General features: G+C 42.7%; 1 protein-coding gene across 4 annotated transcripts in view; it reads left to right on the top strand.

Moving 5' to 3' along the window:
* Positions 1-19,120, top strand: part of opa1 (OPA1 mitochondrial dynamin like GTPase) — a 38,234-nt gene extending 19,114 nt beyond the window's left edge. For all 4 annotated transcript variants that reach the window (XM_041934707.1, XM_041934704.1, XM_041934705.1 and 1 more), the window contains 3 exons: positions 204-314; positions 16,819-16,892; positions 17,067-19,120. In XM_041934707.1, coding sequence (XP_041790641.1) covers positions 204-314; positions 16,819-16,883 — 176 coding nt within the window. In that variant the 3' untranslated portion in view covers positions 16,884-16,892; positions 17,067-19,120. The remainder of the gene's footprint in view (positions 1-203; positions 315-16,818; positions 16,893-17,066) is intronic.
* The last annotated feature ends 978 nt before the right edge of the window (positions 19,121-20,098 follow it).

Below are 20,098 nucleotides of genomic sequence, written 5' to 3'. Positions count from 1 at the left end.
TTTTCCAAAAAGTGACGAGCAACCAGATTAAATCATATAGTTCAAAGTGGTCCACGTCTGTTTGACCGGGATAGCTGGGGCAATGATGAATGATCATGTCATTCAATGGAAACATCAAGAGAAAAATTAGATGCATTGTTGTTGGCTTGAATATTGATTGTTTTGCTTTGTGTGTGTGTTTCTTCCTGCATTTGTCTTCTAAGTGCGCCGGTTGGAGAAAAATGTGAAGGAGGTGCTGGATGACTTCGGAGAAGACATGGAAAAGAAGACCCAGCTCATCACTGGTCGTCGAGTCCAGCTGGCCGAGGATCTCAGTAAGACCTACAAACTTTTCACAGAAAAATCTGACTATTAATAAGTAAATAATAAAAACAGAAGCGTACACCTGAAACGTGAAAATGAGAAAGGAGGCAGTTATTAGCTTGTCCCATTGGTTGTGATTTTTATGGCTTCAACACCTCAACTTATGGTATGTTGTATTTAGGAAATGGTTCTTTCATGGGAGGTGTTGGAAGTTGTCAGTAGGTGGCAGTAGTGCTAAAGGAAATGGTATTGACCAGTCTGATATAGCAGCATTTATTCAGTTAAACCATCAAACTGATTAAATAACCTGGATGTCAACTGGCAGATTGCCTTTTAAGTTTCTTTCTGAGGCGGATTCATAATCGCTTTTCTCTCAGACACTTGGTAGCAAGTCTTCATACAATAATCAGTAATGCTGCCACATTGTAAATGGGATATGCACTGGTTTGCACTAGTCTCACAAGGTGCTGGATCGACGTTTAAAAATTTGACATTTGTCGTCATATGGCCCCCCTGCATACAAGCCTAAACTATTCCCCATGTGTGTATACTTTGTATGTATGGCTGACCCCATGAGAATAATCACTACACACTGTGTCTACTTGATAGAGCTGTTCCTGATGACATCCCTCATATATGCAAATAAGCGCTTTTACTATATATTTGGAGTCTTTTTTTTGTTTGAGACAATGGATTGAACACAGTGCTATTTGCAGAGTGCCCACATGCCTAAAAGACAAGCCCAGACTTGCTCTCTCTCTCTATCGATCTATCCATCCATCCATCCATCACAAACACTTACACACACACACATCCGAGCATCAGAGTTACTTATTCAGTGACAATGCATACATTAGAATGACACCCACTGCCATTGGCATTTACCAAATGGCATGTTTCTGAACTTGTTAAAATGTTTTTAGTTTCTTCAAATTGGAATACGGCATCTAAAATGCGCTATAAGCCTGAAGGTGTTACTGCTAACTTGTGAAAATATCTGGTTCCAAAATCAAATATCCACCACTTAGAATGATCAACACCTACTTTCAAAAAGACTTGTGGAATTATTTGTTTATTTTTCAGACTTTTTAGGAAAATATCAGTGCACACTTGTTTGAAATAAATGAATCATAGTTTGGAAAATCCCTGTGTTTTCAAAGGTCATGAACCAGACCAAGCACACAATATCACATATGCCTGGCGTGCACATTTGTTGTGTGTATGGGTGGGATGAGGCTTCTATGAGTCAGACCACCAGTATGGCTCTGGTCTTAGTTTGAGCCCAGTGTTAATGGTAACCAGAGAAGGATGGAGAAGATTTCTTTGTTTCTGGCACACACACACACACCATAGACTACCCCTCTAGTTGCAGCCTATTATTCATTTCTTGGACTGTGCCACCAGTGGCATGACCAGACCTGTACATATTGTCTGGTGTTTCCATGGATATCTAAATTGTGATTTATATACTAGGAGTAGATTGAGATGCAAAGACTGCTGGTTGGCGCCCTGTGACAGCAGTAGTTGGGAGTGTTATACGTGAGAATTTCTTGCCTAATTTTTCCCTGCTGGAGACACTATTATGGCAGGTTACCAATCTCATCCTTTCCCCCAACCATGATCTGCGGGAAATTAGTGTGTACTTGTGCTATTGTCCATGTTAAAATTTGCCTAATAGATTCAGAATCAGTAAATGCTCAGCTGTTTGCCCCATTTATATTGGATGTGTGTAGTGTTTGTGCAATGACACTGTGCACATGTACTGTATCTACACTGTCAGTAAGTTTTGAAAGACTTTCATTGGGGGCGGGCCCCATGCACACGCTAATTTTTACCTGTCTGCTTGCTGAAGGCTCCTATTAACAGCTAGTACAATGAGGGCTAAGTCGTCTCCAGCTTTGGCCTTACTCAGCAAAAATCTGTTAGGCAAAGTCTGTATTCACAGCTTGCTGCCATTTTAGAACTCTCTGTATGACACACACACACATACACATAATCATAGTTCCTGTCATCATAAAGGCACACATACTGGCAACCATAGTTTACACACACCTACCTCAAAGTTTTAAGTTGCGCACAACACTATTCTCTCATATACACCAACAAATCCTTACAGCTCCTGCAAATGCTTCCATGATTTCAATTTTAGGGATTAAAGAACATCAAATTGCCTTCAGTACACTGAGGTCATTAAAAACATGATTCATGTGCCTTTTTTAAAAAAATATTCTTTGCCTACAAAAAACATTAACTTTAACAAATCAGTCTCAACTGCATCTACAAGACTTATTTTAAGAAGAAAGTGTTCCATTGTTTCTTTGTTTTAAATAATTTTACATCAATGAGTATAATTTTCATCAAACAAGACAAAAAATGCAACTCTGTGCTGTCATATAAGGCATTGATTCGAGGAAACTCTTCACACAAGTCTGTCTGTATTGGAATTAGCTACAGTTGGCAGTTTATTATGATCTTTGTAGAAATACTATACTGATTGACCTCATTCAAGACGGAATGTTTTCTTTATATTAAAAATATACTATATTATGTACTTGTACATAAAAGTTTGTATTTGTTATTCTCAATCAGTAATTGTCACTTGATTTTTGAATTTATCCAAAATCCAATGCAGCATGAAATTTAAGGATCTTAAAAAGTGTTTTTGCAACTGACAGACCTGACCTAACTGACAGATCCCTTGACCTTATGATGCATACATTACATATATTTCAGACTTTGGCCATGTAGTGACAGGATTCAATTGGCAGTGTTTTGCCCTCTGGCCCTGAGAAATCTCATCCTGCTGTATACTTCCTGCTGCCAGATATTCTTGGCTTTTATATACAGAATCTAACTGATGGGTGTTGCTGGGGGCTCAGACATTCAAACATTAACCCTGCAGGAGTGTTCTACATTTATTTAAACTCTAACAAGTGTGCACAACCCCCATTGTTTCCCCTCTTTATGTGGGCTTCCTGACTGCAGATAGGGGACTCATATTGTAAGGTCTGACAAACGTCTGATGCAGTACTTTGAGTTGTTGTTCTATCTGTGTGTGTGTTTGGTTTGATTGACCAAGACTCAGCTACTGCCCTGAGAAAACACAGACACACACACACACACACGCACACACAAACATACACACTCCTTCAATGACTTTTTCCCCTCTCTTACTAGCAGTGTAAATACACACATTTACCCAGATAGTATACATATATAGTACAAGTAGGTAGACAAACATGGTACTATATATTCACAGTCATACATGCCCACATACAAATTTCAGCAAGCATGCCAGGCTCAGGCAAACATGGAGACACATAGAGAAGACACACACAGTCTGTTTTGCAGAGGACTGTTTTCACTTTCTCTGCAGTGGAGTCAGGTTTTCTGTGACACCAGCCTAGGGGAGAGAAGGGAACACACACACACACACAGTCCTCTCTCCATTCCACACACTGTCAGGAATGCCCAGACCTGCCTGGCCTTACAAGTCCTATAAGGCAAGGCGATCCCAAACTTTCCCAAACAGGCATAACATTCCCACTTCCAGCGCCAAAGACTCTGCTCAAGCAGATGGATGTCGGAATGTAGTTGGAATATGTCATGGGATCTATAGGGTAGAAACACACCTGTACATGCATACTATATCCTCTCACAGGCTAATGGGGTCCAGCGTTGGAACATGTCAACTTTAATCTCTAGTAAATCTCAGTTATTCAGTCATTTTCACTTAACTGCTAGGTAGTGCAGTTGGTGGTGCAGTGGTCCCTGAAGCTCAGATGTTCTGTCCTGTGTTTGTTTGTGTTTTTACTCATTCCATTATTCATGCCACAGAGACACAATGCCCAGGTTTTTGAAGTCTAGAAATGTAGTTATTGTTGTGTAATGTAAAAGTGTTATTATAAGTCAACAAGACAAGAGCTAAAGAAAAGATGTAGATTAATTAGCAGTGATAAACCTTGCGCCACTCTGAGTGCCCAGGTGCCGTATGGGTTTAAGGCGCTGATCATGAACTGTCACATTATGGCTTTGGACCTTTGTGTCTTTTTATTACCCCTGTCTCTCTATGCCCTCATTTCCTGTCCCTTTCTGCAGTCTATCTAAATGTCCTGAAAAATATTTAGAAAACACTTTTTGTTTTTTGTAACTTTTAACTGAAGTATTGCATTATTCTTCAAATATACCTTTCAGCATACCTAAATCACTTAGCCCTGATTTTATGGTGATGTCAGATTTTTCTTTTCCTCCTACCCAGAAAATGTATGTTTCAGAGTTTTCGCTTTGTCAGTCTGTCAGTTTGAGTTAGTGGGTGAGTGGAGGATCTGGGTCATTAGCTTTCTGACACTTTGCACAGGCCTTTCTGTGTAATGCAGCCTAGACCTGTGTGTGTGTGGGCGTGGGTATGTGGGTCCATCAGTCTAGACTGAACTGCATGGCTGATGGGCTGACTCGCTGACACGCCTCAAAGCACAAAGTGAGCGAGCTTCTGAGGGTTCAAAAGTCTTTTGAACCACAAAGTTCATACCAAAAAGTTGTGTGCGCAGAAACTTCGATTCAGTAAAAATTAAGTCACATATAGGAACAAATCCATCACTCAGTCAGTGTGTTATACTGAAACATATTTCAGCTGTTGGCAGGCAATGAACCTGTGGCTTGACAGTCAAAGGACTGTCTTTGCAACTTCAACACCAGTCTGTTAGTGTAATATTTGGGGTAGTGATTCAAAATTTAGTGGGAGCCGCACACACCTCTGTCCAGCCATGCAAAGTTCCAAATGAAAGGGGATTTTGTTTATGTGTGTTTCTAAAGCAACCTCACTTGATGCATTATGCAATCATCTTTCCTCAGAGCTGTTGCTGTTCCTTTTTCAGCCTTTTAAAAGACAGCAGCTCAGATCGCCTCAGGCCCAAACTATGGCCTGACCCCACGGGTCATCCAGCTAATACCACAGGCTACTTGATCCAGCTAGCTTTCTTTTCCACCTCTCGCTGGATCTCTGTCACTGTTTCGCTGCCTCTGTCGAATTCCGTCCACCTGACCCTGTCCCTTTCTCCCTTTACTCCTCATTGACAGATGGGAAGTAAAAAAAGAGAAAGAAAGAGAGAGAGACCCCACCTTTACCTGATAACCTCTACTATAGGAAAAGGAAAACACACTCAAAAAAGGCAGAAATGTGCTCCCAGGGGCAGCCTGTTTTTAAGCTCTATTTGCCTCTACTCGCAGAATTGCTCAGGTTACAAATACAGGTCAGGTGTGTGCGTCAGTGAGTGAAAGCATGAAAGCACTGTTAATGAGTGGCACAATGTACATTGCAAAGAGGTGTGTGTGTTTGTCTGCCTGTGCCAGACCAGCTGGATGGCACAGTGCCGTCTCTGGAGCAAAGCCCAGGCCTAATGTTCAAGCTCAGGCCTCTCAGGAGACCACTGGGATGTCACTTGGCTCCTTCTGTAGCGTTTCCAGACGTACTACTCTCTTATGATGTGTTGGATATCATATTTAATATTGTGGACTTCAAGACACTTTACAATTATTAACATAAATCATGACTGCACCATTTCACTAAAGGTTTATCAGCAAATTATGGTCATATGTGACATTTGTTATTTATAACGGATGGATCCCCTTTTTAATGGTTAACTTGAAGGCTTATGGTATATTTTAACCATTTTTGTATTCCTCCAGTATCAGTTTGAGTTAAGTCCTTATTACCTTGGCTGTGTATGCATACTCTTCATTCATTTCTCTGTCCACCAGCGACCTTTTCACTTTGCTTAGAGTGTTGGCAAATTGCTCTTTAAGTTGTAGTAAAACAGTAGTTCTTTTCCGTTCGTCTGCTCCAACTCCTCTGTCACATGAGTAGGCCATCCATGCAGTGCAAGAGGTGGTTCCCAGCTGTCGCTCCCCTCTTGGTGACTTTTTATGTGCCTTGTCAGATTAAGGAAGAGCCTGTGCACAGTGCACTGGCATGGGCACCACACACACACACACACACTATTAATTGACTATTATTGATCCATTATTACATCTGCTCTTTTCTTCATTGGACATTTGAGGTCAGTTGTTGACTTCAAAACCGTAGTCATGGGAAAGAGGTTATGCGAGAGACCATGATGGAGTATACACAGTATTTATGGGTGTGCACATGTATGTGAGTCTATATGGATATATAATAGCACATTTCTTTCGACCATGCAAGTGAGGACGGTCGTCAGAAAACCTGATGCTGTCTAGTGGTGGTGAGATGATGGTAGTGAAATACTTAAACACCCCATATTTCTTTTGTCTCTGCTAACTTTTTCTCTACTAACTAAACAGTCACTTTACATTATAATTATACCGGACAGAAGAAGTCACAAATAAATCACAGGTTTCTCCTCCTCCCTATCAATTCCCCACTTGTCTGAAAGAGGAACAAGCTCTGCTTTGTATGTCTTATACCATATGATATATTAAATACAGTTGTTGTCTTTGTCTTAAGCATAGTCCTCATGGATGATGTCTGCTCACACTCCTCCTCCAGCCTCTTTATCCTGGTGACAGTAGTCATGTGGTGTTACTTCACAGGCACAGAAGAAACATAACTAATAACCTTGAATGTTAATCACCTATGTTACCCAACAATCACTCTTAGATTATATTTCAAGGCATTACACTGCATGAAAGCATATAAAGATTCTAACACAACAACTTCCACAACAGGACATTTTTGCAGAGCGGTGCCAGTGTGGCAGAACGAGGTCAAAAAAGCCTTGGTAAATTATTTTGGTGTTTTCAGATTATTCCATTAACTCTTGAGCTAGTAGTAAATATAATAATAATAATTCAATGACTTTTTTTTATACAGAACCAGATGCCAAGGTAATTATACTCTGGGATCCCTCCAGTAATAAATTTGGTCTCGGTGGAGATTGTGATTGTTGTGTTACTGTTATCTATATCTTTCAGGGAAGTGTATCTATATGACTAATTGAACAGAATCACAAACATGAATTCTTTCGTCCTCTTAAAGACGTGAATATATATTTAGAGTGCGGGTTGATGATAAGTGGTGAGTTAATGAGTTTTCTGTTTTATTTTTGTTGGCAGAGAAACATCCTGGACAGTACAGTGCCTCGATTACACATTACAGACACCAAAATCAAGTCAATTAGTATCACACTTTGCTGATTGCTGGCACGTTTTTGGAAGGGCTGATTCAATCTGGCCACCACGCAGCCTTTTACAGTACGATAAGATAAGATAAAACTTAATTTATCCCGGGGGGGGGGGATTTGCTCACCCTCTTCGCTGTAGGCTTGTTGCCGCAGATGAATACCGACAATGTGCAGAAAATTATGGATTTCAGCTTTTGTGTCAAGGCTGTTTGAGGGTTAAGGAATTAAAGGTGTCAACAGAAGGTGCTCTCAAGAACAGTGATAATGTGTGAAGTGTTTGCATGTTTGCACATGCAGTCACTTTCTCCTTTTCCTTTCTTACGTGGAAGCAGAATACAATAAAGCTCTGGTTGTCTGGGCTTGCACACCGGAATGCCCTCTCAGCCTCACGCTCACTTCGTTTCCTTTCATATCCCCCCCGTCCTTTGAGAAGCTTCCTCCAGAGTGATTAGTGAGGGCTCAGTGAGAAGTGCTCTTCTGTAAGGAGTGACGTATCATCCTTAGGTGTTGTGTGCACATGTTCCAGCTCTTGGGGGAAGAGCACTGTGTTGTTGCTCTTACACAAACCGTACAGCTGATTCATGTCTTCTGTGTGACTTTAAAAGGATAAGTTGCATTCCTAGGTATTAATGCTTCTGCTGCTAGATTATTTTGATGTTTTTGACAACCGTTTATTAACTGTAAGCTGTGAAACACCTCGCACAGGAAATACAACCAATGCGTTCACGCGTTTTGAACCCAGATGTTAAAAATGTGTTCTCCTGTATTCAGTTACCATAAAGCTAGAAGTAGGCCTGAGCACCTCTGGGGGTTGTTTTTGGCAAAAAATGTTAAACGCTCTTCTTGTGTCGCACAGGGTCTCTCTTTCATACCCAACCATGATGCTATCACCTGTTACCAATGAAGCTGTAGTACATGTCAGGGTTGTGGCTGTATTGACATACAGGAAGTAAATACAGGAAGTTTGCTAGATGCTTCTAGATGTTCAAACCCGATCGTGTTTGTGTGTCTGAAGGTTGAGTTTTCACCATCCACTACACCACAGTCCAGTGTCCTCATAATCACCTTTCACTGAGGACAATGTCTTTCGAAAAGTCTCTTTTTAAGGGGTTGAAAATCCAACCTTATCATGGATGAAAAGCCAAAACGAGAAAAAAAAGACATTCACATTTATCCACATCATTGTAGACACTGCCTGAGTCAACTGATCTGCATTTTGGCATGCGGGGGTGGTTTTATGCAGTGAGATAGTGGGCAGACTGTCTGCTCTTTGGCACGTTGGGGACTATTGCCCTTACATGCACTCTTACTTCAATATGACCTTTATGAATTTGAATTGCTTCCTCTGTTGATTTGTTTCTCCATCAACGAGTCTTTCTGTTGTTGCTTTTCCCCACATCACTCCCTCTAACGCACTGCCTTACCGCTTTGTCTTTCTTTTCTTGCCTCCTTTCTTTTTCTTTTGCCCCCTCTTTTTCTCCACCTGCCTTGTTCTCGTTTCCACTCCTGCTGCCCCAAACTTGTTTTGTCTCTGAATAGAAGAGGCTCCAGTTAGTCAGCAGTGTTGCTCTGTAAACTAAGGAGGCTTAGCGGTGATAGATTTTTTTTTCCCACGGTGGAGGAAACCTCAGGCTGCAGAGTTGCTGCCAAATGATCCATTTTCTCCCCGGGAGCATCAAGTACACAAACAGTAGATCCACAGTTGTCATAACACTGGCACAGATGAAGCTGCACCTCCTGCATTTTATCTAATCTTGTCCTGTTAATGCTGTGTGGAAGCCACTTCTGGAGTTAATACAAGGCACCCTAAAACCTTGCGTCTTTTTCCTCATCTTATGACAGATTTCTTTGCACTCTGTCCAGTATTTTACATATTCTTTCGTCTTGCCGTGTTTTGAAACTACACATACATAGTTCCAGAAATTTCATGTTTTCTTTATTAATATAGGTTTGAAGTGGTCCTACATTAAATCTACACCGATTAACCAGCCCTGTATTGCTCTAGTTGTCTGCTTGTTTCTCTCTCTTACTTGTGCCTCACTATCTCTTGTCTAACTTTATCCCTTTCTCCTCACAAGACAGATCTTAAGAAGCAAGACTGATGTTAAGCATGTGGTACCTCTCTCTGGTTGTTCCTCTTCTGCATTCACTTCCTCTTTACGTCTGTCTTCTGTCTGTTATACTCTGCGAGACGCTGTCAATATTTTTTAAACAGCTGTAAAACACGAGGAGTCTCTTTCACCTCTGCTTCCTCTTCCTCCTTCACTTCGCTACATCAAAGCTCCAACCAGCCACCTGCCCCCATTTACCAAAGTCACAACCTGCTTTCCTGCTTTCCACTTTCCCATCATCCATCTCTTCCACCTTATTCCCTCCCCGTCTCTCTTTTTTTGCGTCCTCCCCTTCATTCCCGTACATCCATCCTTCCTCTCATGTCTTCAACCAGGAATGTCTCTCTAAGACGTTTGGCGCAGACACGTATTGTACGCGGCTTTCCAGCCTCAGATTGACAAGCTCTTGATAACACAGCTGTTGATGACTGGCTAGCGTGACCACTTGTTGAAACAGGCTCATATAAAGCACTGAAGTATCTTTGTTTAGTAGCTATTTTAAAAAAGCTTGGTACAGTGCTTAAACTAAAGTCTGGTGCACAGTGTTTGTACTCAGCGTTTAAACATCTACCAAATGGCTAACCTTAAAGCTGTGGATAACATTTTGACACTTCTCATTGCTGGATGTTAGCAGTGTTGCTGTAGCACTAAGGTTTAGTTGGATGATGAACCGTCTGCAGGTGATGTGGCTGCTTCTGAATATCCTCCCTTAATACAAACTCTGGAAATAAATCCAGTGGACTAAGGAAACAAGGAAAAAAAACTGTGTGTTTGTGACGACAACCGATCAAGAGGCAATAATGGAAGTGGTGATAAAGAAATAAAACTATGAAAGAGATTGTGAAGCCATGTTTCATTCTCCTCTGGGAGCGAGCGAGAGAAAGTGTGGGAAAATGGGAAAGAGAAGGAGGTGTGTGATGGGAGGGGAACTTGAGTGAGGCTTCTGTTCACATGTTTCCAGCACAGTGTGGCCACCAGGGACCCATTCCCACTGATCCTCCTGTCACTCACACACATGCACACACACACAAAGACCTGACATGAGATGCTGGTTAGGATGAGGTAATAGGAAAACCATATACTCCCTCTCTCTTAAAGGTAAAAAAAAAATGTGAACTTTAGTTTGAAATTTTCTCATGTCATGACCATACAGCCCTTGGACGTTAGTGTAACCCTCTTGTTGATTTATTGTTGTCTAGTCAATAGAAGAATTCTTCTATCAAAATTGTCCAAACTAAACAAGCACATATCAAATTGTCAAGTGCCCAAAATCTCTTTGAAAAGATGATGCTGGTTAATGTAGTGCGTGAATTTAATTTATGTTTGCCATTCTTGACTGTTGAGAAAACGACAAACTGGTTCTTGAAATCTCTATGTAGTAATGTTACCTTAATCACATACTTTGGCACTCTGTTTTTTTTTTTTTTTTTTTTACTTTGTCCGCCTTTGCAAGTAAACACCTGCTGTCCAGTGACTCCAGCCTGTGGGCTGTTCCTCGAGGAATTCAAAGGAATTCCAGGTGTGTTTGCCTTCTCTTTCGTGCTACATGGACGTGATGGTGTGTGGGGTCCAGAGCAGCTGGAAACATGTATTTACCTGAGGGCAGTAGAGGGAAGAGGAGAGCTGGCCTTTTTTATCTCTCTCTGTCGTCTTGTTTGAGCGGCTGGTTTGAGGTCAGTGGCGTGTCAAGAATGGACTGAGAGAAGGTGATTAAAAAACGATCCTTTCCGTTTAGGACCAGGTATCAACAGGGCTGAATGAATGCGTGGATTTTCAAACTCAAATGTGTTAACTCGGTCCACACACCTGCAGCTGATTCAGCAGAGGGGAGTTTCTCTGAGGGATTATGACAGGAACATAGTTTAAACCAGACTTGTCAGCCTTACATCCCCAGGCCCATGTGGCTACTCAAGATTGATTGCCACTTAGCCTCAGCACAGCCTCCATGTGCCTGCAAAAGGTGAGTTTTGGAAAAGTTCAAACCCCTGACTTTCTGTGATTTACACCATGTCATAAGTAGACTTCGTGTCCCAGAACCTGTTCATTTTTAAGAATGAATATGGGAGGTGACTGTTTACTACTATGTACTCAGCATCATTTACAATTACAGTCATGGCGCTTCCCTCAGTTAAACCCCTCAGGCCGAGATCCACAAAGTCCACATCCAATCCTCATCTTTATAACCCCCCGCACTAAAATCCTCTGAAATGTCTGCGCCTTCAAAGGCATAAGCAGTGCTCGTCAATAAAAGCTGCACCACATAACCCAACAAGAGTGGTCACCTGGCTCTTTCAAAGGATTTTTCCCTGCCCTTTGCTGTTTTTCTTGAGTCTGCCCTCTGGCTGACCCCGAGCATTGACCTGTTCAGACCTACGTGTGTCTTTCCTCAGGTTGGACTGCTCTCCCCAGGCATCTGTTTTCTAGATAAGAGCTGTGAGCTGAGGGCTGATTCATTGCGCTGTCACAGACATGGCGTTTGGGCCGCTGACATCCCCGCTCTCCCTCAGCCCATGTCTCCCATGGTCCAGTTTTTATAGCGTGACAATCCAGATTTAGCGACAAATCAAGCCGCATGCTGAGGGAAACTGCTTTTCTGTTTGTTACATTAAGAGATCGGCTTTCAAAGACGGAAACAGCAGAGCCTTTAAACGCGCAGTGTCCCCACCTACTCTGTGACCCTGGCAGTCAGGAGATATAAAAAGTTTCCTCATGAATGATGACAGGTTGGGACAGGAACCAAACCCTCCACCCCACTCTCTCTAGTGAACTGCTGTCAGTAGAACGTTTTAAGAACTGCATGCTAAAGTAGCCTCAGCCTTGGCACCAAACCTCATCTGCTGAAATCTTTCTGTTGCCACTTTTTCATAACAGTCACCCTTCCTTTACAGAGGCCATCTCCTATAGTAAGAGGATTACTTGCAGGCCTCCCTGTCCTCTCTGTCCTTTCCCTCTCATCTTTTTCTCCTCTCCGTTCTCCCTCTCTTCTGTGTTGGCTACTTGTCCAGCAGGGCCACGCAGTTTCACAGTCTAATTACAGGTCAATTAAAGGCTTTGTGGCTCAGCCCTCCTTCTGCCAGTGCTTCGGCCATAGCAGGCTTAGGGGACTCTGCAGAGTGAGAGTGAATGAGATATCATTTCATGTGGAGATCAGCCGAGAGAAGGCCTTGAAAGAGGGGATTGGTGGGGAAAAGGCTCCCCTCTCGCCCTCCCTCCCTCCCTCTCTGTCTCTCTCTGTTTTTTAATGGGCGAGAGTCCCTCCACCCTCGCCAACCCACACAACACCCAGCATTTTAAAGAAGGGGCCTCTGGGATAGAGGCCAGAGGATTATGGGAATATTCATGACCAGATAAAGGGGTGAGCGGTTGAATGACTGTGTTTTGGGGCTCATCTCTTAGGTAAACAGGGGCCTAAATGGAGTTTTAGATCGCTACTCCCACTGCTGCTCCGTGAGGAACCGGCAATGGTGACTCTGTCCACTGTTTTTTGTGTTGCATTTCCACAGGACAGTGAAAAGAAAGGCTTGTTGTGGCCTTTTCTTCCTCTTACTGCTGTCTTTTGGTGGCAAACAGATTGTGCTGGGGGAAAGAGATATCTGTTTCTCACAGTTTTTATCCACAGAATATTGGCTTTTCTGAAAGGCGCCATTCACATTCACTGGTGGCCCCCTGGGCTCCGAAAAGCTGACGAGGGCTCATTTATAAGTCATTAAGCGTCTCCCTGTAAGAGACCGGTTGATGCGTTTGCCATCTTCGCTCCAAAATGTCATGGTGGAGCTCATGGTGGAACGTAGGTGGCCATGCACAGGTAAAAGTCAAATGTATAGGTGGCTGTTCAGACAGAGGACACATGAGGTTTTGTGGTCCACGACCTGCCGGTGCCTGTGCATTGCTGGGCATCTTTGACCCACATTCTTAAACTCATTACACATGCTGTAATGTTACACTTGACTGTCATTTTCTTCTTGAGGGTTTTTTCCTTAAATCTTTTCTCTAACTTCAATGGAGTCGCCCTGTGTTGAAAAAATGCAAGGGGTTGTGTTGTTGGCGGCCTGTCGCTCCAGGTCTCTGAGATGATGAAATGTGATCCAGGAAGTCCAGTCTCGGTAACAGGTCTGTAAGATTGAAGGCTTATCAGACAGCAAAACACTGTTCAGTATTTAGTACTGTAGTATTTGTTCAGTTTTTTCAACTCTGAAAAGTTTATTTTTCAATGTGACATTTCCCAGGTAAACAGTGGAAATATGGCATTCACATTACAAAGTAATCTACCAGAAATGTGCGTTGACTCATATTTGATCTTGCCAGGTGACTTTTTGTATTTGTGTCTGTTTTTCTTGACGAGCAAAGAGGAGCCCTCCATGTGGCCGTCGGACTGGCCTCATTCAGATGAAGAGAGAAGTGTTTTTTCATGCAGTGCTGAAGTCAGCCTGAATGTGGCCCACGGATGAAGAGAGTGTGATGTTGTGTGGCATATGTGTGACTTTGTGTGTGTGTGTGTGTGTGTGTGTGATTTTGGGCTGTAGAATAATTTCTACTTGACTTGCAAGAGCTCAGTACGACCACATTTATTTTCTTTACCGTCTTCCACTGAAGCTCTGGATCAATGATGAGTTTCAGTTGCCTCAGCAGCAGGTGTTAAAGAGAAGTGATTTTCAGCCTCCAACTATAAGCTTTGCCCTCCAATCTGTGGAATCAAACTTGTGTCTTTTCTTATCACACGCCCTCTAATCTAACCGCTAGACCGCCGCAGCCCCTAGTGATTTAGCAGAGCCTGTTGTTTCTGCCCGACAGTTGGCAGGATCCTTAATGGTTGACCCGGTCTGGATCTGAAACACAGAGGCACCTTATCATCAGCCACATCTAAACCCAGTTAGAAGCTTTGAAGCGTGAGCCAGGGGATTTCCCATGTTTTGATGATCTGACAGTCAGTGTCCTCCTTTCCTCACGCCAACCAAACCTCCACCCCCTCGTACCTCACATCTTTTTTTCTTCAGGTCAGACAGATGTCGGTAATCCTGCTCTGATTGGCTTGGATTGAGTAATGTTGTCCTGTGGTCAGGGTACACAGCCCACGCGGCTGAACTCTGTCAGTTGCCCTGCGGTGGGCTGTGTGTCGGAGTGGCGTACCGCAGGGTTATGTTTCATTCAGCCCCACACCTGCTGCAGTGACTTGTCAGCATGCCCCTCGACAGGCCCCCTTAATGCCTCCATTAGGTGTTGTAATCTCCACCTAACGCCCTGGCATTTTGAGTGTGTTAACAGAGTATCAAAGGCCTTTTTTTTTTCTCCCCACCTGCCAGCAGTGAGTGTGTAGGAAGGTGAAAAGAGGTGGAGGTGGCATGACTGTACAGCTCTTGCTGGTTTTCAAGACATTAAGGTGGTTGGGTCTGTGTGTCGTTCAGGGCAAAGCTTTTCTGGCTGTCACTTAATTTTCTCAGTTCTGTGTGTGTGTGTCAGTGTCTATGTCTGTGTGTGTGTGTGTGTGTGTGTGTGTGTGTGTGTGTGTGTGTGTGTGTGTGTGTGTGTGTGTGTGTGTGTGTGTGTGTGTCATCCAGCACGTCTCAGCTTTGCTAGTGTTTCAAGACGTGTGTTGGGGTGTGCCTGCACCTCTCCTGACTGTGTGCTTTTCATCCTTGAGGAAAAGGATACCTCAGCAGCCGTGCTCCCATCAAAAGGGGGCTGCACACAAGCCCCTGAGTACGATATTTAGTTTCACTCCAAAGCACGCACACAGTTATCACCTTTGTGCCGACCTGAAATGGACACTTGGGACACCAATGCTCTGTGGTCCAAAACCACAATGATTTATATCCCTGAAAACGTACAAGTCTTTTTAAAACTGTGTTTTCATTGGGCCCCCTCGTAGGAAAACAATCGACAATAGGTCGCCTATGGATCTCGTGTGGCTGATTGATCAAGATGGAGCAGTGCTAGTTTGTCCACCAGAGCCGGTGTTTGAGTTTGTGCTTGGGGGAGATCCAGACAGATTAGTGAGGGTGACAGGGAAGCTGCAGAGCCCGCCAGGCCTGGAGGTGCAGCTGGCATTGGGAGCCACAGCTTCCTTTTCTCTGTGTTGGCCCACAGACTTCCTTCAGCCACTGTTTAATCAGCGATTAAGACTGCTTTAGATGGCTCGCTCATCTCGTGTGACAGTACATGTTGGGTGGAAGGATTGCTCGTTTTATGCAGTCTCTGGACAATAGGAGTGCAATCATGAAAAGAGGTGACTGACTGTTTTTCCAGTAGATTCCCCCCTTTCATGTGAAATGTTGTTATGGTATCTCCTTCTGTCCATTAGCAATGTGCCCGTGAGGTACACCCCATGAAAAGGGGCGGGTGAGGGCTTTGATGTGGTCTGTGCTAACTGGGAAAGGGTACACAAGCCTCCACCATCAGATGTGTGAAGGAGGTCTGCCTTGAGGTTTGGCTGTCACTGTCAGAGGGGACCATCTGGTGTTTTGGTGAAAAATGTGAGGGAATTTCCACCTGCACAAATATACGGTAGAGATGGGAATATTGTTTAATTGTTTCTCTGCTTAAAGAGCAGATTTATGACCTGCTATCCATCCTGCTGTTGCTTTATTTAGCACTTATTATGTTTTAGCAACTTGCTCAACCAGAAAAGCAGCAAACAAAAAACATTCATGCTTAAAAATCATTGGAAATGTTTACAGCTACAGCTAACAGTTACTGTATATGACAGCTACATGAACCTGACAGTTATTTTCCTGATGTTCGATGAATCTTTTGCTCTCCATCGTGTGAGAAGAGTGTTTTCATCAGCCCAATTTGTTGTCTTCAGATATCGTGCTTTGTTTCACCAGCAGCCCAAAACCCAATGATGTTCACCTTCCCTGTGATTTAAAACACAGAAAAGCAACAAATCCTCATATTTGAGAATCTGGAACCAGAACATGTTTGGCTTTTCTATTTGGATAAATGACTTAAACAATGACTCAATTACTAAAGTAATTGCTGATTAGTATTCAGTCGATCACTTAATTGTTTCAGCTCTACAGCTAACGGTCATTGGAGAAAAGCAGCAAATCTTACTTTATAAAAGCTGAAATCTTTTTTTTCTAAATGACTTTAACATTTAATTAATTATCAAAATTGTTGCCAATTTCCTGTGTGTCGACTTGTCAATTAATTGACATTGTTTTCAGTATTTTTGTGTTTGCCTCGTGTCAGTATTATGTGTATTTATCCAGGGTTTGTCTAACAGACCGACTTTGTGCTTTCTGCAGAGAAAGTTCGTGAGATCCAGGAGAAACTTGAAGCCTTCATAGAAGCTCTCCACAAGGAAAAATAAGAGAAACAGGTATTTCTCTTTGGACTGTATAGAAACACTGACACATTCACCTGCAGATATTGTTGGATTATGAACTGAGCAATCGTTAAATAATCATGAATATGAAAAATGTCCTAACAAGATCCTAAATCAGCATATATCAGTATATCTGATCTGCTGTTCCTTCTTCCCTTTTCTTTACAGAACTATTGAAAGTAAATTTATGGATCACAGCAGAGAAATGCACTGAACAAAGACAACTAAATCTGTAAATGACCGTCATCACCCTGGCCCTGCTCCACCACTCATCTGATTTTAATACACACCGCTTGGCTTCCTGTCCCCCTTTGATGCTGATGGAAAGACTGACCTTAACAGGATAAGATGGAGGAACAGTTTTCAAGCTTTCTCTTCCAGGTTCCTCTTTTTTTTTCTTGCAAACTGTCCTGGGACTTCTGCTGCGGAGCCCAAACACCATCAGATCAGGAGGAAAATGAGAAGCTTGCACAGTGTTGTCAGACATCTGACCACTCATTTTCAATAAATGAGGATGGTACATGTTCATCTCCCCAGTTTTGTTTTGTTTTTCCTGCTGATAGTGTCTGTGTATATGTGATTATAAGAGTGTGTGTCTCCACTGATCACTGTACCAAGAAACACCCTTGGCACTGTTCCTAATGGGTGAAATAGAATATCAAACCTTCATCTCACCTTGTGCCCCTAAAATACGCCATGATACCTACCTGATAGATGAAAAGTTCCTTTTTGTTGCACTTAGGATCCGAAGCAGTTAAGTTTTCTCTCCAGCCGCAGCTGTACTCTACATTTACTCAACCTGTACCCATAATTGAAATGTATTCTCACCTTAAATCTATAAGAATAGAAGTAACGACCTGGTTGAAAATGCAGCTTCCCTCCCATCAACACCACTCACCAACAGGATACAGTCAGCTCTGAAGGTGCTGGAAACAATATCATTTAGAGTTTTTTCATATTATTTTGATCTAATGGGCTTTATTTTACAACAATTCTATGTTTATATTTCTGCCAAATGTACACAACTTACCTTTTGTTTCTGTCCTTTTTGTCAGTGTGTGTGCGATGTTTGCACTTCCATCGTTGCACATTAACATTTCATCTGTACTCTCCCCGTGTTGCTACTGACAGACAATAATACGACATCCAAAAGAAGAGTAGATTGAAAATGTAACTGAACATAATTCAGGTCGTTCTAGATCATTTATACACAAGATAAGTCCTGCAGCTTTTTAACTGATTATGTGATAACGTGAATCCATCGTTGCTCAATAGCCACATTACATCATCAGTTAGAAATGGTTGTCATAACAACGGTTTAGAAATACATTATAAACTAATTTAGAGGGACATTTCATTTGCTTTTGAAAAGCTATGACGCTATCTGTCACGTCTCCATTGTGAACCTGGGTTTTAGTCTTTCCCAGTGTAGCTCCCAGCTGGACCAGGTGCTCCAGTAACACATGAGTGGTGGGTTTTTCCACTCTGCACTGTCCTTTGTCTATTTGGCAGATCAGTTATGTTAATGTTCATGTACACATCACAGGTGCACTTGTACATGTTCACGTTCCCTGCCTGCGTTTGAATGGTTGGTAAGATCTTGCTGCGTTCAGGGATGAGAACACAGAAAGAAAGATGTCTCTTTTTGTAAACGAACAGGAATTGTCCTCAAAGTTAAGAGAAAAGGAAAATATCAAACATGCTGGTAGGTCATTTTAAACAGAAGATTTATGCTTTCGTCAATTCACTGATTCTTCTAGAAGTCTGTCCAGGGCTGAATGTTTCCACACTTCTTCCAATCCTGTGCTTCTGCCTCGTTGTCCTCTTTAACCACTTATCTCACATCCACACTGTTTGCACCTCCGTCAATTCGACGCTTTCCACCACCCATGTAGACATCCACTTGCTCTTCCCAGGTGTTTGGCTGAAAGAGGGGTGAGACACTGTCAGTCCTGTCCATTCATTCATGTGTATGGGTATAAATTTATAATATGCCGTGCATTCTGTACAGGTAAAGTTAATGGGATGTCGTGGAGATACCATCATGTACAGCACGTGTGCAGAGTGAGCCACTAGTGTAACAGAAAATCGGTGAGTTGGTTCATAAAAAATGTTTTATGTTGTAGAAAGTAATGTTTGCATGGTGTACCCTATCAGATGTGCTTTATTTATTAAATTTGTGTTTAAAAGAAAAAGTGGAAATAAAATTGACATAAATAAAAAATGACCTTTTTTCATGACGTGTGCAGCTCAATGTGCATTTACCTAAACCTTTGGCAAATGAGAAACTCAAATGATATGAAGAAGGGTCCGTTTGGGAGCTGGACTCTGTCTACTGATGCTCATGTGAAAAGATTGACATGACCAAAACAACTACTAAATGGATGTTATTGAAATATTTCAGTTGAATAAAAAGCTAGCAGGTGAAGGTAATCAGCTTTGATGCATTGTTGCACTCATCCTTGGAGAGGTGTTGTTGCACATACGTGTATTTCCATTACATGGCTGCTCTTATCCTACAGCTGGTTGCTTCTGGATGCAGTGACCTGTGTGCTGATGTGATGAGGCCTCTGCCCCAGGTCTGAGCAAACCCTCAGAGTATTTAACTCTGCAGGCTGTTATCTCAACCCAGAGCAGGCTGAAGACATGTTGCAGCCTGAGGCAGCAGCTAGGGAGAGGCAGGAAGGCAGGCAGCTGAGGGCCTGACTGATTAATAAGTCAGAGTCCAGAGGTCCTCCACTCCTGGGCATCCTCTCTTCTTTCACAAGAGCCTGGTTGTTAACGTCATCTCCACATTGCTCAGAGGGCAGCACAGTGGGGAGGGATGGGTGTAGCGGGGGGGGGGCAAGCCTCATCCTCAACACCATCACCTGAGGCTTTACGCATGGAGATAACTGCCTCACGTCAACTTTCTGTTTTCTGTCTGGCTATTATATTCCCCTGTTTTCTTAAAAACAAGGGAAAAGGAGTGAAAAAAGCCTAATGACTTTGTAGCAGCCGTGAAAAGAAAGGGGGAAAAGTCAACCTCCAGCTGAAGGCCTTTGTGCTATCAGATAGCCACGTTCTGGGAGGAGGGAGGCCGGCAGGGACACACTATACACCATTAGCATCTGCAAAGGCCGTCACGTTGACTAATAGCCAGAGCCACAACGGCACAGTGGTTCAGTTTGTGTTTTCCCTCAATCCCCTTTATTCTGGTG

Source organism: Chelmon rostratus, chromosome 4 (genome assembly GCF_017976325.1).
Source record: "Chelmon rostratus isolate fCheRos1 chromosome 4, fCheRos1.pri, whole genome shotgun sequence".
Taxonomy (NCBI): domain Eukaryota; kingdom Metazoa; phylum Chordata; class Actinopteri; order Chaetodontiformes; family Chaetodontidae; genus Chelmon; species Chelmon rostratus.
Note: the sequence above shows the minus strand (reverse complement) of the source record. Positions and strands in the feature narration are given on the sequence as shown.